This window comes from Pseudophryne corroboree, chromosome 12 (assembly GCF_028390025.1).
Source record: "Pseudophryne corroboree isolate aPseCor3 chromosome 12, aPseCor3.hap2, whole genome shotgun sequence".
Taxonomy (NCBI): domain Eukaryota; kingdom Metazoa; phylum Chordata; class Amphibia; order Anura; family Myobatrachidae; genus Pseudophryne; species Pseudophryne corroboree.
The window spans coordinates 129,999,962-130,027,429 of NC_086455.1; the positions used below are offsets into that span (position 1 = coordinate 129,999,962).

Consider the following 27,468-nt stretch of genomic DNA (forward strand, 5'->3'; position numbering starts at 1 on the left):
GACTCCGAGAAATAGAATTATCGGTAAGTAAATTCTTATTTTCTCTATCGTCCTAAGTGGATGCTGGGGTTCCTGAAAGGACCATGGGGATTATACCAAAGCTCCCAAACGGGCGGGAGAGTGCGGATGACTCTGCAGCACCGAATGAGAGAACTCCAGGTCCTCCTTTGCCAGGGTATCAAATTTGTAAAATTTTACAAACGTGTTCTCCCCCGACCACGTAGCTGCTCGGCAGAGTTGTAATGCCGAGACCCCTCGGGCAGCCGCCCAAGATGAGCCCACCTTCCTTGTGGAGTGGGCTTTTACAGTTTTAGGCTGTGGCAGGCCTGCCACAGAATGTGCAAGTTGAATTGTGTCACAAATCCAACGAGCAATCGACTGCTTAGAAGCAGGTGCGCCCAACTTGTTGGGTGCATACAATAAAAACAGCGAGTCAGATTTTCTGACTCCAGCCGTCCTTGCAATGTATATTTTTAAGGCTCTGACAACGTCCAACAACTTGGAGTCCTCCAAGTCGCTAGTGGCCGCAGGCACCACAATAGGTTGGTTCAGATGAAATGCTGATACCACTTTAGGGAGAAAATGCGGACGAGTCCGCAGTTCTGCCCTATCCGAATGGAAGATTAGATAAGGACTTTTATAAGATAAAGCCGCCAATTCAGATACTCTCCTGGCAGAGGCCAGGGCTAGTAACATAGTCACTTTCAATGTGAGATATTTCAAATCCACCTTTTTCAATGGTTCAAACCAATGGGATTTGAGGAAATCTAAAACTACATTTAGATCCCACGGTGCCACCGGAGGCACCACAGGAGGCTGTATATGCAGTACTCCCTTGACAAAAGTCTGGACCTCAGGGACAGAGGCCAATTCTTTTTGGAAGAATATTGACAGGGCCGAAATTTGAACCTTAATGGATCCCAATTTGAGACCCATAGATAATCCTGATTGCAGGAAATGTAGGAAACGACCCAGTTGGAATTCCTCCGTCGGAACCCTCCGATCCTCGCACCACGCTACATATTTTCGCCAAATGCGGTGATAATGTTTCACGGTGACTTCCTTCCGTGCCTTAATCAAGGTAGGAATGACTTCTTCTGGAATGCCTTTCCCTTTTAGGATCTGGCGTTCAACCGCCATGCCGTCAAACGCAGCCGCGGTAAGTCTTGAAAAAGACAGGGACCCTGCTGTAGCAGGTCCCTATTCAGAGGTAGAGGCCACGGTTCGTCCGTGAGCATCTCTTGAAGTTCCGGATACCAAGTCCTTCTCGGCCAATCCGGAACCACTAGTATTGTTCTTACTCTTCTTTGCCGTATGATCTTCAATACCTTTGGTATGAGCGGCAGAGGAGGAAACACATACACTGACTGGTACACCCAAGGAGTTACCAGTGCGTCCACAGCTATTGCCTGTGGATCTCTTGACCTGGCGCAATATTTGTCCAGTTTCTTGTTGAGGCGAGACGCCATCATGTCTACAATTGGTCTTTCCCAACGGTCTATTAACATGTTGAAGACTTCTGGATGTAGACCCCACTCTCCCGGATGAAGATCGTGTCTGCTGAGGAAGTCTGCTTCCCAGTTGTCCACGCCCGGGATGAACACTGCTGACAGTGCTATCACGTGATTCTCCGCCCAGCGAAGAATCTTGGCAGCTTCTGCCATTGCACTCCTGCTTCTTGTGCCGCCCTGCCTGTTTACATGGGCGACCGCCGTGATGTTGTCCGACTGAATCAACACCGGCTTTCCTTGCAGGAGAAGTTCCGCCTGGCTTAGAGCATTGTAGATTGCTCTTAGTTCCAGAATGTTTATGTGAAGAGACTTTTCCAGACTCGTCCATACTCCCTGGAAGTTTCTTCCTTGTGTGACTGCTCCCCAGCCTCTCAGGCTGGCGTCCGTGGTCACCAGGATCCAATCCTGAATGCCGAATCTGCGGCCTTCTAATAGGTGAGCCTTCTGCAACCACCACAGAAGTGACACCCTTGTCTTTGGTGACAGGGTTATTCGCAGGTGCATCTGCAGATGCGACCCTGACCATTTGTCCAACAGATCCCTTTGGAATATTCTTGCATGGAATCTGCCGAATGGAATTGCTTCGTAAGAAGCCACCATTTTTCCCAGGACTCTTGTGCATTGATGTACTGACACTTTTCCTGGTTTTAGGAGGTTCCTGACCAGATCGGATAACTCCTTGGCTTTTTCCTCTGGAAGGAAAACCTTTTTCTGAACCGTGTCCAGAATCATTCCTAGGAACAGCAGACGAGTTGTCGGGATTAAATGGGATTTTGGAATATTCAGAATCCACCCGTGTTGTCTTAGCACCTCTTGAGATAGTGCTAAAGCTGTCTCCAGCTGTTCTCTGGACCTTGCCCTTATTAGGAGATCGTCCAAGTATGGGATAACTAATACGCCTTTTCTTCGAAGAAGAATCATCATCTCGGCCATTACCTTGGTAAAGACCCGAGGCGCCGTGGACAATCCGAACGGCAGCGTCTGAAACTGATAGTGACAGTTTTGAACAATGAACCTGAGGTACCCCTGGTGTGCGGGGTAAATCGGAACGTGTAGATACGCATCCTTGATGTCCAAGGATACCATAAAGTCCCCTTCTTCCAGGTTCGCTATCACTGCTCTGAGTGACTCCATCTTGAACTTGAACTTTTTTATGTAGAGGTTCAAGGACTTCAGATTTAGAATAGGCCTTACCGAGCCATCCGGCTTCGGTACCACAAATAGAGTGGAATAATACCCCTTTCCTTGTTGTAATAGGGGTACTTTGACTATCACCTGCTGAGCGTACAGCTTGTGAATGGCTTCCAACACCCTCTCCCTTTCGGAAGAGACGGTTGGTAAGGCAGACTTCAGGAAACGATGAGGAGGATCCGTCTCTAATTCCAACCTGTACCCCTGAGATATTATCTGCAGGATCCAGGGGTCTACCTGCGAGTGAGCCCACTGCGCGCTGTAATTTTTGAGACGGCCCCCCACTGTCCCCGAGTCCGCTTGAGAGGCCCCAGCGTCATGCTGAGGTTTTTGCAGGAGCCGGGGAGGGCTTCTGTTCCTGGGAAGGAGCTGCCTGTTGGTGTCTCTTCCCTCTTCCTCTGCCTCGTGGCAGATACGACAAGCCCTTTGCTCTCTTATTTTTGTAGGAGCGAAAAGGCTGCGGTTGAAAGGTCGGTGCCTTTCTCTGTTGGGGAGTGACTTGAGGTAAAAAAGTGGATTTCCCGGCAGTAGCCGTGGCCACCAAGTCTGATAGACCAACTCCAAATAACTCCTCCCCTTTATACGGCAAAACCTCCATGTGACGTTTTGAATCCGCATCGCCTGTCCACTGTCGTGTCCATAAGGCTCTTCTGGCTGAAATGGACATAGCACTCATCCGAGATGCCAGTGTGCAAATATCCCTCTGTGCATCACGCATATAGATAAATGCATCCTTTATTTGTTCTAACGACAGTAAAACATTGTCCCTATCTAGGGTATCAATATTTTCAATCAGGGATTCTGACCAAACTACTCCAGCACTGCACATCCAGGCAGTTGCTATAGCTGGTCGTAGTATAACACCTGCATGTGTGTATATATTCTTTTGAATAACTTCCATCTTTCTATCTGATGGATCCTTAAGTGCGGCCGTCTCAGGAGAGGGTAACGCCACTTGTTTGGATAAGCGTGTGAGCGCCTTGTCCACCTTAGGGGGTGTTTCCCAGCGCGCCCTAACCTCTGGCGGGAAAGGGTATAATGCCAATAACTTTTTTGAAATTATCAACTTTTTATCAGGAGCAACCCACGCTTCATCACACACGTCATTTAATTCTTCTGATTCAGGAAAAACTGTTTGTAGTTTTTTCACACCATACATAATACCCTGTTTTACGGTATCTGTAGTATCAGCTAAATGTAACGTCTCCTTCATTGCCAAAATCATATAACGTGTGGCCCTACTGGAAAATACGTTTGAATTTCTACCGTCGTCACTGGAATCAGTGCCCGTGTCTGGGTCTGTGTCGACCGACTGAGGCAAAGGGCGTTTTACAGCCCCTGACGGTGTTTGAGGCGCCTGGACAGGCATTAATTGATTGTCCGGCCGCCTCATGTCCTCAACTGACTGTTTAAGGGAAGATAAACCATCACGTAATTCCACAAATAAAGGCATCCATTCTGGTGTCGACCCCCTGGGGGGTGACATCTGCATATTTGGCAATTGCTCCGCCTCCACACCAATATCGTCCTCATACATGTCGACACCACGTACCGACACACACCGCAAACTCACAGGGAATGCTCTAATGAAGACAGGACCCACTAGCCCTTTTGGGGAGACAGAGGGAGAGTCTGCCAGCACACACCACAAGCGCTATATATACAAGGGATATCCTTATATTAAGTGCTCCCTTATAGCTGCTTTAATATATATATATATAGCCATTAATGTGCCCCCCCTCTCTGTTTTACCCTGTTTCTGTAGTGCAGTGCAGGGGAGAGACCTGGGAGCCGTTCTGACCAGCGGAGCTGTGACAGAAAATGGCGCCGTGTGCTGAGGAGATAGGCCCCGCCCCTTTTTCGGCGGGTTCTTCTCCCGCTATTTTTCCAGTCAGGCAGGGGTTAAATATCTCCATATAGCCCCTATGGGCTATATGTGAGGTATTTTTAGCCTTGTATAAGGTTTATATTTGCCTCTCAGAGCGCCCCCCCCCAGCGCTCTGCACCCTCAGTGACTGCCCAGTGAAGTGTGCTGAGAGGAAAATGGCGCACAGCTGCAGTGCTGTGCGCTACCTTATGAAGACTGAGGAGTCTTCAGCCGCCGGTTTCCGGACCTCTTCACGCTTCAGCATCTGCAAGGGGGTCGGCGGCGCGGCTCCGGGACCGGACTCCACGGCTGGGCCTGTGTTCGATCCCTCTGGAGCTAATGGTGTCCAGTAGCCAAGCAGCAAATCCACTCTGCATGCAGGTGAGTTTACTACTTTCCCCCTAAGTCCCACGTTGCAGTGATCCTGTTGCCAGCAGGACTCACTGTAAAGAAAAAAACCTAAACTAAACTTTCTCTAAGCAGCTCTTTAGGAGAGCCACCTAGATTGCACCCTTCTCGTTCGGGCACAAAATCTAACTAGAGTCTGGAGGAGGGTCATAGGGGGAGGAGCCAGTGCACACCACCTGACCTAGTAAAGCTTTACTTTTTTGTGCCCTGTCTCCTGCGGAGCCGCTATTCCCCATGGTCCTTTCAGGAACCCCAGCATCCACTTAGGACGATAGAGAAAACACGGGTAAATGTGCGGCCCCGTGCATTTACCCTTGTTTTTTGAGCTAGTGGAAAAGGGGTATTAACAAGTGGCAAGTTAAAGACCCTACACATTAGGCGATATCACTGACATATATGAACGATCTCGTTCATTAATGAACGAGATATCGTTCACATCTTTCAGTGTGTAGGCACAAACTATTAACGATGCGCGGCCCCGTGCTCGTTCTTCTTTGGTGCCGGGTCGCTTATACATGCAAGCCAATATGGACAATCTCGTCCATATTAGCATGCACCTCTATGGGGCCGGGTGAAGGGGGGAGTGAAGAAACTCCCCCTCGCCATCGGGCACCTCGGCGGCATATCGCCTAATGTGTAGTGCCCTTTACGCTAATATAATTTACTCTATATAACAATACATTTGAATGTTGTTACAGTTTATTCCAAAATACTTACAGCATGAAGCGGGCATTGTACATAAATAATCACTGGATGAGGTGTTTTTGTTTAAAGTAAAATAAAATTGGTAAATCCTTCTGTTATTGTGGCTGTTTCAGTGGGTGGTCATGTAGGGTAAAACAATGTGGGAAATATTTATCAAACCCTCTAAAGCGGAACATAGACATGTTGGCCACGGTTTCCAATCGGATTCTAGCTATCACTTATCTAGAAAGTATAAGTCTTAGATTTTATAGCTAGAATCTAATTGGTTAATATTCACAACACATCTACTTTTTATTTTTTTCGAAGGACTGATAAATCTCTCTCATTGTGTGTGGTTGAGGAACAGTAGGCTTAAGTATTAAGTAGGGACTATTTCCAGTCTTTATGTGTCCCTACTTAAGAAAAGTCTTTGAAATAAATATATATACGCACAAGACAACTAGCTGACAGTAAGAAAACAACCCCTTACATGTGATTTACACCAAAGAATGAAAACTTCAGCGACCATTCTAAACAGCTCATCAGAATCCACATCTGGCTTTTTGAGCCAATTGGACCTAAGTGGTACAAGAAAGTGAGAGTTACTCCATCCAGAAGTAATGCTTTATATAGCAATCAGCAAAGGAAGAGGTAGTGCTTCTGTATACCTGTTGTTGTCCACATATCGGATCAGCATAGGATAGAAAGCATAAAGATCTCTACATAACACAGCAAACTCATCCAAAATTAGTAGCTCTGCTTCCTGCGTGTCAGTCTTGCTGTCTGCTTTCAATTGCTCTTCTTCTTGCACAATCTTTATTGCTTTCTTCTTCAGTTTCTCCAGTGTGGGGATGAAATGGCTCTTCAGGAGGTCTGGCTGAGCCTTACTGATAATTGGCTGAGCATAAACTGCAAGCAAACATCAAGCACCACATTAATGACATGAAACAAAAGAATCACTCTGCAGGGAAGGTTTCAGCAGCGTATATTGAAAGTAGAGATGGATATCATGTTCTGTAGTGTACGCATATTTTACTCAAATGCTAGAATTAAATAATTACTGCGCCTTTAATATGGTTTTGATGTTCACAGAAACCCACTTCTCCATTACATAAACACTACGTTGCCTGGATAATAAATTACAAAGTATAAAAAAAAAAAACAAAGAGATGGATTTTTATTATAAAATGGGAATAGTGCAAATACCAGAGGAAAAAGGACTTTTACCGAATCCTGGCAATCTTTTGCACAAGCTTTATAACATTTTGTGCAGCCACAGACTGATGTAAAGTAAGAGTAGATGCAATACTATGCATTAAGAAATAATAGCAGCTGGCACAGATTCATCATTAAATATCAGCTGTCATTACAGATAAGTGTGCAATGTACATGTCTCCAGTGCTCACTTAGCTGGTGCTGTTGACCTCGATGGCTTAATGCAACTATGCAAAAAAAGATCTAGTGTAACCTTATAACTGGCAACAGGGACTTGCCAAGACAGGAGATCCCGCAATGCAGCTCTAGCCTCCCCAGACCCCAGCTTTGCTCTCACTTCTCCCACGTAACAGAGCAACCCTCACTGCGTGTACACCACAGGGTATGTCAGGTGAGGTGTTACCCTCCGCAATACAGCTACTCTTTTAGAAATATGTAATGCCAATAAAGAAACATTGCAGACAAACTATTAATAGCTAAAAAAAAGAAAAAAAAGAAGTAGTTCATTGCTGTATGTCCAGGATCCTGAGAATGACACTGACATGGCAGCAGATAATGCAAAAACTAATAATGCTTTTAGGCAGCATGGCTCAATCTTCTTCTTTTCTTTAAGATTAATGTGAATCCATTATATGAAGTAAAATGACTGTCACTGACATGATAAATGTCAAGTGGCTTTGCACATAATTCCCCTAATACTTTCCGAGAAAGATTTTCAAACCAAGTGCCTGGGCAGTGATGTATAATGGACGTTTAGGGATCTGAATGTGCAGATCGCTACCAGGAGGATTACCTGCAATTCTCTTCATCCAGGAAGCCTCATCTATGCCCAGATTGTTGTTGATGATCTTTAGGATGTTGCCCAAGATGACGCTTAGATGTTCTGAAGTCACCTGAGTACAGCACGGCCTGGCGTTTTCTGGCACGTTCTCGGTGCCCTTCTCCCACCAGTAGGAGAGGTAGTTGCACAGCATTGGCAGGACAACCTCAATGACATGTGGCATGTCTGTATACCTGGCTCCAGACTCCGCTAAGTCATTAATCTCTTTCATCAGCCCTTCCAAGTGTGGCATCTCTGGACACATCTCTTCAATAGTGTCTGGCATACCTAAAACTGCAGCACAGTTCTCTTTCATCATAACAGTGTCATCTAAACTGGAGCATTGCTTAGATATAAGTGGGTTACAGGCATCTTAAAAATAATACAGCGCGTAATAGTTAAAGGGAAGAAAATATGTCAGAGCCTGTTTCTTCAGATTGGTATAAAATATATTTTTGGTTTCAGATCATAGATGAGGAACCAATAGTTGCATAAGTAGAATATATTAATAATAATTAATTATAAAGCAGGGACAGGCAATCCAGACGAACTCTCCTATAATATCACAGAATAAAAAGTAGTAAATAAATAAGATTTTACTTACCGGTAAATCTATTTCTCGTAGTCCGTAGTGGATGCTGGGGACTCCGTAAGGACCATGGGGAATAGACGGGCTCCGCAGGAGACAGGGCACTTTAAGAAAGAATTAGGAATACTGGTGTGCACTGGCTCCTCCCTCTATGTCCCTCCTCCAGACCTCAGTTAAGGAAACTGTGCCCGGAAGAGCTGACAGTACAAGGAAAGGATTTTGGAATCCAGGGTAAGACTCATACCAGCCACACCAATCACACCGTATAACTCGTGATAAACTTACCCAGTTAACAGTATGAACAATAACAGAGCATCAGACCAACCTGATGCAACCATAACATAACCCTTATGTAAGCAATAACTATATACAAGTATTGCAGAAGAAGTCCGCACTTGGGACGGGCGCCCAGCATCCACTACGGACTACGAGAAATAGATTTACCGGTAAGTAAAATCTTATTTTCTCTAACGTCCTAGTGGATGCTGGGGACTCCGTAAGGACCATGGGGATTATACCAAAGCTCCCAAACGGGCGGGAAAGTGCGGATGACTCTGCAGCACCAAATGAGCAAACACAAGGTCCTCCTCAGCCAGGGTATCAAACTTGTAGAATTTTGCAAAAGTGTTTGAACCCGACCAAGTAGCTGCTCGGCAAAGCTGTAATGCCGAGACCCCTCGGGCAGCCGCCCAAGAAGAGCACACCTTCCTTGTGGAATGGGCTTTTACTGATTTTGGAGGCGGCAATCCAGCCGCAGAATGAGCCTGCTGATTCGTGTTACAGATCCAGCGAGCAATAGTCTGCTTTGAAGCAGGAGCACCCAGCTTGTTGGATGCATACAGGATAAACAGCGAGTCAGTTTTCCTGACTCCAGCGGTTCTGGCTACATAAATCTTCAAAGCCCTGACTACATCTAGTAACTTGGAATCCTCCAAGTCACGAGTAGCCGCAGGCACCACAATAGGTTGACAATAGGTTGGTTCAAATGAAAAGATGACACCACCTTCGGCAGAAATTGCGGACGAGTCCGTAATTCTGCCCTGTCCATATGGAAAACCAGATAGGGGCTTTTACATGACAAAGCCGCCAATTCTGACACACGCCTAGCCGAAGCCAAGGCCAATAGCATGACCACCTTCCACGTGAGATATTTTAACTCCACGGTCTTAAGTGGCTCCAACCAGTGAGATTTTGGGAAACTCAACACCACGTTAAGATCCCAAGGTGCCACTGGTGGCACAAAATGGGCTGAATATGCAGCACTCCCTTTACAAACGTCTGAACTTCAGGAAGAGAAGCCAGTTCCTTTTGAAAGAAAATAGATAGGGCCGAAATCTGGACCTTAATGGACCCTAATTTTAAGCCCATAGTCACTCCCGACTGTAGGAAGTGAAGGAAACGGCCCAGCTGGAATTCCTCTGTAGGGGCCTTCCTGGCCTCACACCAAGCAACATATTTTAGCAATATACGGTGATAATGTTTTGCTGTCACGTCCTTCCTAGCCTTTATCAGCGTAGGAATAACCTCATCCGGAATGCCTTTCTCCGCTAGGATTCGGCGTTCAACTGCCATGCCGTCAAACGCAGCCGCGGTAAGTCTTGGAACAGACAGGGACCCTGTTGCAACAGATCCTGTCTGAGAGGCAGAGGCCATGGGTCCTCTGTGAGCATTTCTTGCAGTTCCGGATATCAAGTCCTTCTTGGCCAATCCGGAACAATGAGTATTGTTCTCACTCCTCTTTTTCTTACGATTCTCAGCACCTTGGGAATGAGAGGAAGAGGAGGAAACACATAAACCGACTGGAACACCCACGGTGTCACTAGTGCGTCCACAGCTATCGCCTGAGGGTCTCTTGACCTGGCGCAATACCTTTGTAGCTTTTAGTTGAGGCGGGATGCCATCATGTCCACCTGTGGCAGTTCCCATCGATTTGTAATCTGTGTGAAGACTTCTTGATGAAGTCCCCACTCTCCCGGGTGGAGGTCGTGCCTGCTGAGGAAGTCTGCTTCCCAGTTGTCCACTCCCGGAATGAACACTGCTGATAGTGCTTGCACGTGATTCTCCGCCCAGCGAAGAATTCTGGTGGCTTCTGCCATCGCCACCCTGCTTCTTGTGCTGCCCTGGCGGTTTACATGAGCCACTGCGGTGATGTCTGACTGAATCAGCACCGGTTGGTCGCGAAGCAGAGGCTCCGCTTGACTCAGGGCGTTGTATATGGCCCTTAGTTCCAGGATATTGATGTGCAGACAAGTCTCCTGACTTGACCACAGCCCCTGGAAATTTCTTCCCTGAGTGACTGCCCCCCACCCTCGGAGGCTTGCATCCGTGGTCACCAGGACCCAGTCCTGTATGCCGAACCTGCGGCCCTCGAGAAGGTGAGCACTCTGCAGCCACCACAGAAGAGACACCCTGGCCCTGGGGGATAGGGTGATCAGCCGATGCATCTGAAGATGCGATCCGGACCACTTGTCCAACAGATCCCACTGAAAGGTCCTCGCATGGAACCTGTCGAAGGGAATGGCTTCGTATGACGCCACCATCTTTCCCATGACTCGCGTGCATTGATGCACCGACACCTGTTTTGGTTTTAAGAGGTCTCTGACCAGAGTCACGAGCTTCTGGGCCTTCTCTGCCGGGAGAAACACCTTCTTCTGGTCTGTGTCCAGAATCATGCCCAGGAAGGGCAGACGCGTCGTAGGAATCAGCTGCGACTTTGGAAAATTCAGAATCCAGCCGTGCTGTTGCAACACCTCCCGAGAGTGTGCTACGCTGATCAGCAACTGCTCTCTGGACCTCGCCTTTATGAGGAGATCGTCCAAGTATGGGATAATTGTAACTCCTTGCTTTCGCAGAAGCACCATCATTTCTGCCATTACCTTGGTAAATATTCTCGGTGCCGTGGACAGACCAAACGGCAACGTCTGGAATTGGTAATGACAGTCCTGTACCACAATCTGAGGTACTCCTGATGAGGTGGATAAATGGGGACATGCAGGTAAGCATCCTTTATGTCCAGAGACACCATAAAATCCCCCTCTTCCAGGCTTGCAATGACCGCCCTGAGCGATTCCATCATGAACTTGAACCTTTTCAGATAAATGTTCAGGGATTTTAAATTCAATATAGGTCTGACCGAACCGTCCGGTTTCGGTACCACAAACATTGTGGAATAATAACCCCTTCCCTGTTGAGGGAGGGGAACCTTTACCACCACCTGCTGGAGATATAATTTGTGAATTGCCGCTAACACTACTTCCCTTTCTATGGGGGAAGCTGGCAGGGCCGATTTGAGGTAACGGTGAGGGGGCATCACTTCGAATTCCAGCTTGTATCCCTGAGACACAATCTGTATAGCCCAGGGATCCACCCATGAGCGAACCCACTGGTGGCTGAAATTTCGGAGACGCGCCCCCACCGCTCTTGGCTCCACCTGTGGAGCCCCAGCGCCATGCGGTGGATTTAGTGGAAGCCGGGGAGGACTTCTGTTCCTGGGAACTAGCTGTATTGTGCAGCTTCTTTCCTCTACCCCTGCCTCTGGCAAGAAAAGACGCACCTCGGACTTTCTTGCCTCTTTGTGATCGAAAGGACTGCATTTGGTAATACGGTGCTTTCTTAGGTTGTGAGGGAATATATGGCAAAAAATTTGACTTCCCAGCCGTAGCTGTGGAAACTAGGTCCGAGAGACCGTCCCCACACAATTCCTCACCCTTATAAGGTAAAACCTCCATGTGCTTTTTTGAGTCGGCATCACCTGTCCATTGCCGAGTCCACAGGACCCTTCTGGCAGAAATTGACATTGCATTTATTCTAGAGCCCAGTAGGCAAATGTCTTTCTGGCCATCCCTCATATATAGGACAGCGTCTTTTATATGCCCCAGGGTCAGTAATATAGTATCCTTGTCCAAGTTATCAAGTTCCTCAGACAGAGTATCTGTCCATGCTGCTACAGCACTACACATCCAGGCCGACGCAATTGCCGGCCTTAGTAGGGTACCTGAATGTGTATAAACGGACTTCAGGATACCTTCCTGCTTTCTATCCGCAGGATCTTTTAGGGTGGCCGTATCCTGTGACGGCAGGGCTACCTTCTTAGATAAGCGTGTCAAAGCTTTGTCTACCCTAGGGGATGACTCCCAGAGTAACCTGTCCGTTGGCGGGAAAGGATACGCCATAAGTAACCGTTTGGAAATCTGCATTTTCCTATCAGGAGAATCCCAAGCTTTTTCACATAACTCATTTAACTCATGTGAAGGGTGACCTCTTGCCTTTTTTCCCCAAACATATAAACCCTCTTGTCAGGGACAGGGTTTTCCTCTGAGATGTGCAATACATCCTTCATTGCTATAATCATGTAGCGTATGGCTTTAGCCATTTTAGGCTGCAACTTTGCATCATCGCCATCGACACTGGAGTCAGAATCCGTGTCGATATCTGTGTCAACAATTTGGGATAGTGGGCGCTTCTGAGACCCTGACGGCCTCTGCGCTGTAGGATCAGGCATGGGTTGAGACCCTGATTGTCCCAAGGCTTCAGCTTTATCCAACCTTTTATGCAAGGAGTTTACATTATCATTTAACACCTTCCACATATCCATCCAATCAGGTGTCGGCGCCGTCGGCGGAGACACCACATTCATCTGCACCTACTCTGCTTCCACATAGCCTTCTTCGTCAAACATGTCGACACAAGCGTACCGACACACCACACACACAGGGGATGCTCTATTTGAGGACAGAACCCCCACAAGGCCCTTTGGAGAGACAGAGAGAGAGTATGCCAGCACACACCCCAGCGCTATATGACCCAGGAATTACACAGTAACTTAGTGTTTACCCAGTAGCTGCTGTATACACTGATTTTGCGCTAAATTTATGTGCCCCCCCTCTCTTTTTACCCTCTTTCTACTGTGATTCTGCAGGGGAGAGCCTGGGGAGCTTCCTCTCAGCGGAGCTGTGGAGAGAAAATGGCGCTGGTGAGTGCTGAGAAGAAGCCCCGCCCCCTCAGCGGCGGGCTTCTGTCCCGCAATTTTGTGTAAAATAATGGCGGGGGCTCATGCATATATACAGTGCCCAACTGTATATATGCTCTTTTATGCCAAGAGGTACTTAATTGCTGTCCAGGGCGCCCCCCCCTTCGCCCTGCACCCTACAGTGACCAGAGTGTGCGGGTTTAATGTGGGTGCAATGGCGCACAGCTGCAGTGCTGTGCGCTACCTCATATGAAGACTGGAGTCTTCTGCCGCCGCTTTCGAAGTCTTCTTGCTTCTCACGCCGGCTTCTGGCTCTGCGAGGGGGACGGCGGCGCGGCTCCGGGATCGGACGACCAAGGGTGCGTTCCTGTGTTCGATCCCTCTGGAGCTAATGGTGTCCAGTAGCCTAAGAAGCATGACCTATCCACAGTGAGTAGGTCTGCTTCTCTCCCCTCAGTCCCCCGTAGCAGAGAGTCTGTTGCCAGCAGATCTCTCTGAAAATAAAAAATCCTAACAAAATACTTTCTTATTAGCAAGCTCAGGAGAGCTCACTAAAATGCACCCAGCTCGAGCTGAGGTCTGGAGGAGGGGCATAGAGGGAGGAGCCAGTGCACACCAGTAGTACTAATTCTTTCTTAAAGTGCCCTGTCTCCTGCGGAGCCCGTCTATTCCCCATGGTCCTTACGGAGTCCCCAGCATCCACTAGGACGTTAGAGAAATATTCTAAAGTATAGTAGTAGTAGTAGTATTATACACTGCCTTTGTCACCTGTACAGTACTGTAGCTGAATAAAACGTGCTACATTCAAAGGAGACAAAGATTATCCTAGAAGATGGGCCACCTGACTTGAGTGAGTACTTACTGGCTCTCTCTCTGGGAGATTTAGTGTTGAAAACAGAGAGTGGATTGTTGTGGTTTAGTGATGGTTCAAGAAAAGCCACAGGAATAGCTCCGGCCAGCGCTGCCAAACATTCTCCCAGGGCTGGTCGCTGCCTGTAGGAGTAAAGGATTACTGTTTGTAGCTGCCTTGGAAAATATCAGAAGTATAACAAAAAAAAATAATACTCATCATTGACTAAAGGCAAGATTCTGAGCTGGAAGCAGCTCTGTATATTGCCGCGGATGCTTTTTGTGAAAATGTGTTTTTCCATGTGGCAACCTTGTGTCACACACAAGAGATCAGACTACCAGTCCGCGTGAAGCCCTAAGGATGCTCACACTAGCATAAAGGACCCTACACACTGGGCGATTTTAGAGACCACTGATATCATCGATGGTCAATTTTTTCCGCCAATGATTTTTGCCTACACACTTGACGATATGGATGGCCACTTTGGACGATATGACAGTACATACATCTATATCGTCCAAATTGACTTGCATGTATAAACAAGGATAGATCGACGATGAACGTTCGCAGGGCTGCACATCATTCACCGCTGATGCATACACAATGACCGATATGAACGGTTTATCATTCATTTTTGAACGATATCGTTAATATCGATCATCGCTATCGGCAAGTGTCTAGGGCCCTTAAGGTAGTAAATCTGGATTCCCAAAACTGCAACCACTTTGCATACCACTCAGAATCAGACCTCAAGTGTTTTTACATTCTTCAGATAATACATGTTATTAAGAAAGGCCAATTTTACCCCCAAAATTGGGAGGAACTGATAAAGAGAATACAGTATACAAAAGCATACTTACCTATTATGTGGTGGGACAATCAGGGCTGTCTTAACAGCATAGTAAGTCCTGGACAAAACAATGCACTGGGGCCCCTTTGCACACATTCACAGGATACTAATTTAAAAAAAATCATAACTTGCCCATCCAGCAGTTCCACACCTTCTCTCTACATTCTTCTATACTCTGATTGGTGGATAGTTCCAGCCATCTGCCAATCAGCATGCTGACAGCCCCTCTCTGACTGGCTGCAGGCTGGGAGGCGGGTAGGGAATGCTGCCTCGCTGCTCTGATTGTGTGACCACAACCCGCACCTGCCCGAAGGCCCCTAGAATTGCGGGGCCCTGGGCAGCTGCCCGGGTGTGCCTATATGTTAATATGGCTCTGGATTCAATGATTTGGTTGGTCTCCTGTTGCTGGATTCTAGTACAGGTGTACATGTTAGCTGCTCAAATCAGCCTTTTTAAACTACAGTCTGAGTGTCATGACCTTCCCCTATAATCTTTCCATTCACATTAACTGGATGTTCACAGAAGAAGGCAACTGACAATACCCTACCTGTCCGCCATTCCTACATACCTTTAGCGTGCTAGCCGGGAACAACTCGTCGCTCCCCGGCCCGCACCGGCTGCGTGTGACGTCACGCAGCCGCCGCTGCCCGCCCCCTCCAGCAGTCCGGCCACACCTCCTAAACGGCGGCTTAACGCCGCCGTCCAGCCACCTCCTGCCCAGCGACCGCCTCTGCCTCAGAGGCGATCGCTAGGCAACGACGGCGCCGGCGCAGTTCCGACCCGATTAATGCAAGAAACCGCAGCGAGCGATCGGGTCAGAATGACCCCCCATGTACCTAAAATGATGTGGTCATGTGTGGTAATACCCCATTTAGCTTTATGGGGGAATAGAATCTATATTGGATCCCAATGTCTACAATAGGGTGTGGCTATACTCTGACTGACCGTACCATGCCCATTAAAATATCGAAGCTCTGAAGTTTTTATGGTGGCCCTGACCACATCTTCTGTATAATAAATTCAATGTATGAAAAAATTCAGTATAGTGTACACAAAATAGCACATTATTATAATTACAGAACAGACCAATATATACTCAAATACTTTCATTTAGAGGAAGGGAACATGAGCACTTCACTTCATCAGAGGCATTCTATTTTCTCAGGCAATCACTTTCTCCTAAAGTGGGCGGGGCCTTTGTGACACGATTAATTGCAAGCAGCATCATAGCACAGAAGTGAGAGATGGAAATGCTTTCATCCTTGCATTTGTCCCTTAGCTCAACCCCTCCAGCATCTTCCAGAGCAGAGGACCAAAATGTAAGCGAGTATGATATAGCAAGCATTATCAATACAAATCATTACAAACTGTTCCATGGCATCAGCAGAGTAGAATAAAGACTAACGGGCATGCTGAACATGAACCCTCACATTACTACATACAAATGTGTTGTACAGTAAATTACTGTGGGTTCCACCTCCCATAATACTTCTGCATAACCACAGCTGACACCTTAATTGATTACACAGTGGATATCGGTACTTATGGTTAACTCATTCCATCAGCAGCTCTGAAGTAAAATCTTTTGTTCTGTCCGTGTGGCAAGAATGATACAGAGATAGAAAACCCAATTAATCAGCTCGAGGTATTTATGTTCTGTTCCCGTTGGCTTTCTTCCCTGTTGTCTGAATTAAGCTGCTGGAACGTTGCATTGATTGGCTATCTCACAGCTTGCTGTCTGTTCTTTTTGACAGGCAATTTAGTTGCTACATGTCGGCCTCAATAAAGGTGGTGGGGGGGGGGGAACATTCAGACAACTGACATTTCTACAGACAAGCAATTTATCCAGATGGGATTTTCTCCACTGCCACGCTGTCTGTGTGCATAAAGTGGCAGAATGTGCAATATTACAGCCTTTGTAGCAGCGTTATGTAAAAACACAAGCAATGGAGTTAAAGGGTTTAGGATAAATAAGTGGAGCCTTGGAATATTGAGAAGTAAAAGACTCATAACACAGAATCTTCTGCTTGTCAGCTAGGGTTTTGACATTGTGCTTTGTGGAAGCCTTTTCCTGAGCAATGAAAGCAGTCAGCATCACTACCGGACAGAGCCTGCTTCCTGTACTTAATCTATAGTAAGTACTGTCTAAGGAAAACAGGATGTGTCAGAGTATTGGATGCCTGTCCTGTACTCAGAGGCGAGGACACTGAGAATCAGATGCATCCCCGCTGCATAGAAGTAAGCACTTGATTCTGATTATATAGAAAATAAGACAGACATGCAGGGCACAGACTGCATTGTGATCCACAGTCATTTATTTATTAAGGTTTTGCAAGCTAAATACAATTACTGTACTTAGGATATACCCTGCAGAGCACAGACTCCCCAGCGAGCTTTTGTATCCTTGGAAATTGTCAATTTACCAACTAGTCCTTTAATACCGAAAACAATTCTTAACAAATTCAATCTCTATTCAGCCAGCAACAATAGTCAGGACAGAATCATACAATAAATGCTTTGTCGGGTGAAATTTGCAGGGAAAATATATCACTTCCCTTCTCCTGGGTGCACAGAGAGAAAGTGTTACTAAAAATCTCTCTCTTTTTCTCTAGTGTGATGCTTTGCTAATAAGATGCAACCCCGTAAGGCAACAGAGGTTAATTGTAAATCTTCAGAATCTCCCCTAACTACACGTCATTGTTATACTCTCCCGGGTGCCAGCTCTCAATTCTGTAATCATCAAAACATTATTGTCCTTACAGGAAAGATACGGTGTGAGTGTTTTCAAACGACATATCCTCAAATCAGCAATAAAAACACTTCCGAAAAAATTAGAAATAAGCATAACAGACCTACACAACAAGGGGAACATGGAATATTGAAATGCTTCAATAATACATGTCAACGTTTTCGATAATTCCCCTGAAATGCAGGTGGCGTGGTTTAAGTGCTGCAAATCATGGCATTGCACAGTGACATGAGGATGACCTACACACTTTTTTAAAATCCGGTATTTTTTATTATTATTTTTTTAGTAAACAATAGAAAACAAAGGAAAACAACAACCATGTCGTCATCAGCAAATTACCTGTACACAGAACACAATGCAAAAAGTGCACTGCAGCTAGAAACCAGTTACATGTACTACAAGGTCCGCAGAGACAAACCGTAACACAAATAAATCATCCGTCAAGAAAAACAACAAATGTGCAACTACAATTTAGAGAAAACACAGGAACAGACGAGGTGTTAACAAGGTGTTGAAAGCCGGCAAGGAGACCCACCACCATAGTCTGAACACTGTAATAATACAGATAGTCCAGGAGTCCATCGATGAGCCCTCTTCCCTACCCAACCTGGAAACACACATCTATCCCACTTATCGTTGAACTTAGACATAGAGTTGCAGCTGTTAAATAGATGTCTTTCATGTTTAGCCACATCACATACTAAGGCTCTCCACTTATAAGGGTCAGGGGGATTAGGGGCAAATCAAGACCTCGCCACAATAACCTTAGTCATGGTGGTAAGGCATAAAGTATAGCGGTAAAGCTCTAGGGAATGTGTCTCCTCTAAATCTAAACCATACAGACAAATTCTAGGTGATGATGGAGGAAGAGAGGGGGCCGTAGATAGAATATAGGGCATTTACAACAGGTTTCTGCCCGTTTCCGACAATACAGATCCAACTTTTTTTTTAAGTCGAATCAACATTATTGAAAACGTGCTAAAAACCACAAATCCGACAAAATACATGGATCCGCGGCTAATCCTCCGATCCACATGGTTTCCAAAAAGTCGGAAGAACGGCCAAATTCCACCTAAAAAAGTCGGAAAATTATGTTTTTCCGACTTGTCTAATTAATTGAATACACCCCATAAAATTATTCTCAAACTTCAGTGGACCTCCAGTGTGGGACAGACGCAGGACAGTGTCCAGATCCTTAAAATGTAGGAAGTGAGCAATAAAAGTCCTAGTCGGGGCACTAGGAGGAGGAAATTGAGACGGGAGACAATGAGCACGTTCCACAGCGAATTGGGGGCTGAACACGTCTCGATTAAACAGCTGAGTCAGCCAGTCACACAGAAATTTCTCAGGAGCAGAGCGTCCCAGCCTCTCCAGTAGGCCAACAAAGCGGATGTTTTTACCCCCGTTTCCCAGAAAATTTGGGGTACAAACGGAACAATTTTCAGCCCAATACCACCAGGGAAACAGGAGTTATGCAGGATGAAGTGCGGGAGCTACAGCTAGCTGCTGTTTAACCATGCATGGCCAAGTCACACCCCAAAACCCAGCCACTTTATAAAACAAGTAGGACGGGGTACTGTTGGTGCTTTAGGACCCCAGGAGAACTCCCCAAAACTTGTCATTCTCCCAGTCATTACGAGAACAGGTGGGTAAATATAGTGGATTGCCATTACTATGAAAGCCACAAGCACTGTATAGGTGTCTGGGACCCTCCTCTCCCAAAATGCCAGATGTGGCAGAGTGATGTAGGGAATGCCATTGGCTATTGTGGAGCAGTGCTGTGGAGGGAATGCACCACAGTGACGGTAGACTTTGCAGGCAGCAGTATTGGGGACTTGGTGTGGATGCTGTGCCCACTGTTGGGCCACACACAGTCGGCATGAAGAGGCAGTTATCTGATTATAAAGACATATCATGTAACTCATTTTCCACGTGGAGTGATTGCATTAGGGAGTTCCTGGGGACACTGCAGCATTTAGAAATTGGGGCTACACTGTAATGAGGCATATTATGAACTAGAGGCACTTTGTGGCATAATATGATAAAGGCCACTACTAAGGGGAAGCAGTTAGCTTATATGGGATCCCGGCGGTCAATATACCGATGCCGCTTGGGATGCCGGTGTTAGAATACTGACAGCCAGCATCCTGATCATTCTCACAGCGGGACGCGCTGGGAGGTTAGGTTTAGGCAGCAGGGTTAGGCACCAAGCGGGGAGGGTTAGGGTTAGCCACCACCGGGGAGGGTTAGGGTTAGGCACCGACAAGGGAGGGTTAGGGTAGGGAAAAGGTAAGGGGGTTAGGGGCATTAATAGGGGTCTGTTGGGATTCTGAAAGTATCTGAAGGTATACTGACAGCCGGAATCATGTCCATCGGCAAATCACACTGAACCCTACTAAGGGCCATAAAACAAACAACTGCTAAGGAGCAGAGAGAGGGGTCTCTCTAGAAGTACTGGGTTGAGGGTTCCTTCAAAATGAATGTTGCTGTGGGGCCCAACAAAGATCTAAATATGCCCCTGACTGGGAGAGTATGTTCATATGTGATTTTATGGTTGTATTTAATTTTTATCGTCTGCTCATCTAGAATGTGCACAGTTCTATAGTGGATATAAATAAAACATCCTGTAACCAATTTGTTATCAGTAAGTTTAAAGCATCATATAGTGTTTTAGAAAATCAGTCTGATCAATATTGTTAGAGGCAGTGACTTGATCACTTGTGTATTAGTGACAGTGACAAGAAGGGTGAATGCACAGAGGAAGAAGTATTGTTTCACAACATCAGCAGGTGGTAATATGAGACTCCGGTCAGGGCTGCAATTGGGCGGGCGTGTACAGGCAGTACACTTGTAAGAGCACCAGGTTTTCCAGTGCTCTGGTGGGAGTGGTCCATGGCATAGATTTTCAGCGGGGTGGTGGGTATGGGTTATTGTGTGATCTGATCCCTGTATGGTTATCAGTCACAATATGACATCAGGACTTGTCCTCTACTTCACTGATGTAGTGCGATACCATATGCTGAGCTGGACAGCATAATCAGAAGGGGGCAGTCCGTTTCCAATAGAAGTCCAGCGGCAGAGCAGCAGTAGAGTTTGACTGATACTTCAGAGCAGGATGTGACAGCCTTCGTAAGGTAAGTGACTGTGTGTAGTTCTCTTTTCATTTATTCCTCTTGAATGGACAATATTCTCAGCCAAAGGGCACACTTATCTGCAGATACAGATGCATCTGGAGAATTTCAGCATGCTAACAGATTGATTGATCCATCCATTCATACATAGATGGACCGTGCTTTCCGTGAAATGGGAGTTTCATGGAAGTAACTGGCGGTGACCATGTGACCAGAACTGTTTTGTCTCATTGGTAAGCGGACATCCTTGCTTGATTGTGGTGCAAGTAGGATTGTGTGTATGCCCCAATTACTAATTCTGCATTCATATGCACATTCTTCTCAACACCCTTTGGAGAAAGTGATTTAAAAAAATAAATAAATAAATAAATACTATGGCCCTCATTCCGAGTTGTTCGCTCGCAAGCTGCTTTTAGCAGCATTGCACACGCTAAGCCGCCGCCTACTGGGAGTGAATCTTAGCTTAGCAGAATTGCGAACGAAAGATTCTCAAAATTGCGAATAGAAATTTCTTAGCAGTTTCTGAGTAGCTCGACACTTACTCTGCCACTGCGATCAGTTCAGTCAGTTTCGTTCCTGGTTTGACGTCACAAACACACCCAGCGTTCGCCCAGACACTCCCCTGTTTCTCCAGCCACTCCCGCGTTTTTCCCAGAAACGGCAGCGTTTTTTCACACACACCCATAAAACGGTCAATTTCCGCCCAGAAACACCCACTTCCTGTCAATCACCAGAACGAAGAAAAAGCCTTGTAATGCCGTGAGTAAAATACCAAACTTCTTAGCAAATTTATTTGACGCAGCCGCAGTGCGAACATTGCGCAGTTAGCGGAAAATCGCACCGATGCGAAGAGAAATAACGAGCGAACAACTCGGAATGAGGGCCTATGAACGGTCCACCGCTGCAATTTAGGCAGGGGGTGGCACAAAAGGGCTGTTACAAAAGAGTGGTGAGGACCCAGTCCTTTTTATGGGTACTGGGCACTACAATTTCTGGCGGCAGCTCTGATTCCGGTCACACTGATGCAGTAACATTGTGCTGTCAAATGCACCTCTATAAAAAGTTCATACATCAAACCGTTACTTCATTAGCAAATGACTGACCACATATATCTGCTTTTACTTTTATCCCAGGTGCTGGCATGGTACATTATTTTTTTTGGCATCTTGGTAACTTATTTTCCACAGTATGCATGTTATACAAAACTTTATGAGAGTTGTAATCATTGCTAAAGTACTGTATGTTTGGCATGAGTCAAAGGCCCCTGTGGACAGCAACTATCAAAATGTAAGTTCATCTTATGACAAGGGGCCTAATTCTGAGTTGATCGCAGCATCAAATTTGTTAGCAGTTGGGCAAAACTATGTGCAAAGCAAGGGGGGGGGGGCAGATATAACATGTGCAGAGAGAGTTAGATTTGGGCAGGGTGTGTTCAAGCTGAAATCTAAATTGCAGTGTAAAAATAAAGCAGCCAGTATTTACCCTGCACAGAAACAAAATAACCCACCCACATCTAACTCTCTCTGCAAATGTTATATCTGCCCTCCCTGCAGTGCACATGGTTTTGCCCAACTGCTAACAAATTTGCTGCTGCGATCAACTCTGAATTACCGCCAAGTAATGGTGACGGCAGGTTTTCTCACCAATATTAATCGCAAATAAGGATTAGCGGGGCAAGATGTACTAATCCAACCCTCCAGGTTCTCAGCCCCTATTAAATACTCCACCACACTATTTTGCTACTCATTAGAACCTTTTTACCAAGCATTCGACTGACTCTTTAATTTCCAACAACAGCCATTTGACCTACAGATTTACTTGCTGATAATATCATTAAATATAGAGCCAAACTCAGGCTAGATAGTTATATTGCTATAATCAAACTTGTATAGTATATTACCTTTCAACATAGATGTTTTTTCCTGTTCCAAGGGAGTAGAGGCTGCAGAGGATCCGGTAGCAGGACACTTGCACATCATCCACTGGAGGAAAATAGGGACAACATTTACTGCTCCTTATTCATTAGTTACCATATACAGTATTGATCACATAAAAAGAATCTCAAGAGTATTGCTAGTGTCTACCGACAAGTATGTGGCCCAATCTCACATAACAAATGTCGATTTCCTGCTTTGTTTCATATAGGTGCTTTCTTTATCTGAACTGCCACACATTTCTTACTGCTACCCATGGTCAGACACCATTTATGACTATCAGGAGTGACAGTAGAGTTTCATTCTTACACATAGATTCACTGTTGGCTAAAACATAACAAGTACGTGCACAATAGAGTTACCTTTTTAATAATAGCTCGCATATACAGTGCATCCAGAAAGTATTCACTGCACTTCACTTTTTCCACATTTTGTTATGTTACAGCCTTATTCCAAAACGGGATAAATTCATTTTCCCCTCCAACTTCTACACACAATATTCCATAATGACAACGTGAAAAAAGGTTTTAGGAGATATTTGCTAATGTATTAAAAATAAAAAACTAAGAAATCACATGTACATAAGTATTCACAGCCTTTGTCACGAAGCTCAAAATTAAGCTCATGCTGTTTCCACTGATAATCCTTGAGATGTTCCTACAGCATAATTGGAGTCCACCTGTGGTAAATTCAGTTGATTGGACATTATTTGGAAAAGCACACACCTGTCTTTATAAGGTCCCACACTTGACAGTGCATGTCTGGGCACTAACCAAGTCAAAGGAATTGTCTGTACACCTCCGAGACAGGATTGTCTCGAGGCACAAATCTGCTGCTTTGAAGGTCCCAATGAGCACAGTGGCCTCCATCATCTGTAAATGGAAGAAGTTCAGAACCACCAGGACTCTTCCTAGAGCTGGCCAGCTGTCTAAACTGAGTGATTGGGGTTAAAGGGCCCTAGTCAGGGAGGTGACCAAGAACCAGATGGTCACACTGTCAGAGCTACAGCATTCCTCTGTGGAGAGAGGAGAACCTTCCAGAAGGACAACCATCTCTGCAACAATCCACCAATCAGGTCCGTATGGTAGAGTGGCCAGATGGAAGCCACTACTTAGTAAAAAGCACATGGCAGCCCATCTGGAGTTTGCCAAAATGCACCTGAAGGACTCTCAGACCATAAGAAACAAAATTCTCTGGTCTGATGAGACAAAGATTGAACTCTTTGGCGTGAATGCCAGGTGTCATGTTTGGGGGAAACCAGGCACCGCTCATCACCAGGCCAATACCATCCCTACAGTGAAGCATGGTGGTGGCAGCATCATGCTGTGGGGATGTTTTTCAGTGGCATGAACTGGGAGACTAGTCAGGATAGACGGAAAGATGAATGCAGCAATGTACAGAGACATCCTGACTGAAAACCTGCTCCAGAATGCTCTTGACCTCAGACTGGGGTGACGGTTCATCTTTCAGCAGGACAATGACCCTAAGCACACAGCCAAGATATCAAAGGAGTAGCTTCAGGACAACTCTGTGAATGTCCTTCTAGTGGCGCAGCCAGAGCCCAGACTTGGAATCCGATTGAACATCTCTGGAGAGATCTGAAAATGGCTGTGCACCGACGCTTCCCATCCAACCTGATGGAGCTTGAGAGGTGCTGCAAAGAGGAATGGGCAAAACTGCCCAAAGTCAGGTGTGCCAAGCTTGTGGCATCATATTCAAAAAGATTTGAGGCTGTAATTGCTGCCAAAGTTTCATCAACAAAGCATTGAGCAAAGGCTGTGAATACTTATGTACATGTGATTTCTTAGTTTTTTTATTTTGAATAAATTTGCAAAAAGCTCAAAAAACTTTTTTCACGTTGTCATTATGGGGTATTGTGTGTAGAATTTTTAGGGAAAAAATGAATTTATTCCATCTTGGAATAAGGCTGTAAAATAACAAAATGTGGAAAAAGTGAAGTGCTGTGAATACTTTCCGGATGCACTGTAACTGTTGCATAGCTGGATGCATCTTGAGATGCAAACAGTTAAGCAAACACATGTAATTGGCTCTTTTTTGGACGCATTTTACTCCTGCACATTTAACTTGGTGGCTTTCAGTGAGGAATTAATAGATGCTCCTTAATTGCCTTAAAGTTCCTTCTAACCCAATCAGCTTCTGAATACAGAAGACGCATAAGAAGACAAACCAGAAGATTTAATGCAATAATGCATTGGATATAACTGACAGAGGAAAATGTGCCGTTTCATATACAGTACAGTATATAATTTTCTTAGCTTTGGTGTTTCTTTAAGGAAACCAGGGCTGGATGCTGGATTAAGGGTGGTGGGGGCCGAGGGCAACATAGATTGTGGGGGACCCCGCTACTACTACAATTGCTGGCAAAGTGTGCCCCCCCCCTCCCCGGCCGCGTGCAAACATACACACACACACACACACACACACACACACACACACACACACACACACACACACAAACCATCACTTACAGGGCAGGAGGGAGCACAGACCACCAGCACCAGCAGCTTGTAGTCACTATCTCGTGGGATTTTCCTGACCCGCAAGACTGACTGTGCAGTAGCTCCACGGCGGACACTATTACTGAACAGCTGAGCCGCCGAAGGAAGACTTCTACAATTCAAAACACAGGGTGTGGGGGCCCCTAATGTGTGTGCCCCTGTCTTAATCTGGCTCTGAAGAAAACTGTGTCACCTCAGAAAGCACATGAACTGTCATGTTTTTCTCACAGGACTGCTTTTACTTTTTATTTTTATCTGAAACATATTTGTAACCCTGATAAAATATTGCAGGGACAGATATGGTGTGCAGGGCATCTCATACTTGTACAGATGGATTAACTTTACAACACATTTATTCTGACCTAAACAGCTCTAAGTTTTACATATCTGCACTTTTACAAATAATTTATACAAAAACTGAAGTCCTGTTCACGAGCACATAAGCTCGGATTGTTGTGGCCTGTGATTCCGCATTTTGCATTTGGCACTGGCAGTATTTGAAAATCAGTTATAGGGCCTAATTCTGAGTTGATCGCAGCAGCAAATTTGTTAGCAATTGGGCAAAACCATGGGGGTAATTCCAAGTTGATCGCAGCAGGAAATTTTTTAGCAGTTGGGCAAAACCATGTGCACTGCAGGGGAGGCAGATTTAACATGTGCAGAGAGAGTTAGATTTGGGTGTGGTGTGTTCAATCTGCAATCTATTTTGCAGTGTAAAAATAAAGCAGCCAGTATTTACCCTGCACAGAAACAAAATAACCCACCCAAATCTAACTCTCTCTGCAAATGTTATATCTCCCCCCCCCACCCTGCAGTGCACATGGTTTTGCCCAACTGCTAAAAATTTTCCTGCTGCGATCAACTTGGAATTACCCCCCATGTGCACTGCAGGGGGGACAGATATAACATGTGCAGAGAGAGTTAGATTTGGGTGAGGTGTATTCAAACTGAAATCTAAATTGCAGTGTAAAAATAAAGCAGCCAGTATTTACCCTGCACAGAAACAAAATAACCCACCCAAATATAAAGGTGGGTACACACTGGAAAATATATCTGCCGATCAACTGATCGGCAGATATATCTATGGACGGATCGGGCGGTGTGCTGTGTATACACACTGCCCGATCCGTCGGGGACTGACGTCATGAACTGGGCGGGCGTGTACACACAATAGTGCCCCCCAACTCAAATTATGCCACACAGTAGTGCAACTTTATTCACATTTTATCATGTGATAGTGTCCCTAATTCATGTTACATCACACAGTAGTATCACTTTACTTTACTCCTCAAAGTAGAGCCCTTTATTCACACTACATCACACTGAATTGCTCCTTGTACACATTGCACCACACCATATTGCTCTTTATTCACATTAGACCACACAGTAGTGCCCTTTCTATACGTTACGCCACACAGTAGAGCACCTTATACACATAATGCCACACATTAGTTATGCATTCATACACTAAATATCACACAGTAATGCCCCTTACACATATGACACACATTATTAATGTCCTTATAAACATAATGCGCATTACACATTATGTCATCCTTTATTAATGCCCTTATACATTTAATGCCCCTTAATTTAATGTGCACTTATACACATAATGACACACGTACTTACACATTTGCTGCACATTATTAATGCATTTATACATGACATACATAATGCCCCTTACACATATGCTGAACTCTAATGCACAACCACCCCACCCGCACACAGCACTCACATGGCCACTAACACTGTGACCTCTGCCTCTGTTTGAATACAGATATGTCCTCATACATCTTGCCTCAATACGCCATGCAGCAGGAGATGCCTGGCGAGAGTCAGCTGGCAGCTCTGTTAACATTGGGCGCCTGTTTTGATGAAAATGCATCTGATTTGCATTACCATGTGGCTAGGATGCACAAGCAGCAGGGCCGGTTCTGGGGCTCTGTGCGCCCCGGGCGGCAATAGGGGGCATGGCTTCGTACAGGGGGCATGGTCATTTACGCCCCCTGTACAGACTGAAATATTGTGCGGTGCGCGATGACATCATCGCGCACCGCACAGCAAAGGTCCTCTCCACGAAGGGAAACTAGACGCGTACGCGTCTAGTTTCCCTTTACAGCGGCAGCGGGGGGCACAGCAGCAGCGGATCTTGCCCTGGTGCGGCGCCCTCCGGAAGGC

At 45.8% G+C, this 27,468-nt stretch overlaps 1 protein-coding gene across 1 annotated transcript in view; it reads right to left on the reverse strand.

Moving 5' to 3' along the window:
• Positions 1-27,468, reverse strand: part of RYR3 (ryanodine receptor 3) — a 1,295,770-nt gene that overhangs the window by 303,926 nt on the left and 964,376 nt on the right. The window contains 5 exon segments of the mRNA XM_063948019.1: positions 6,152-6,239; positions 6,330-6,570; positions 7,670-7,990; positions 14,117-14,247; positions 22,735-22,816. Coding sequence (XP_063804089.1) covers positions 6,152-6,239; positions 6,330-6,570; positions 7,670-7,990; positions 14,117-14,247; positions 22,735-22,816 — 863 coding nt within the window.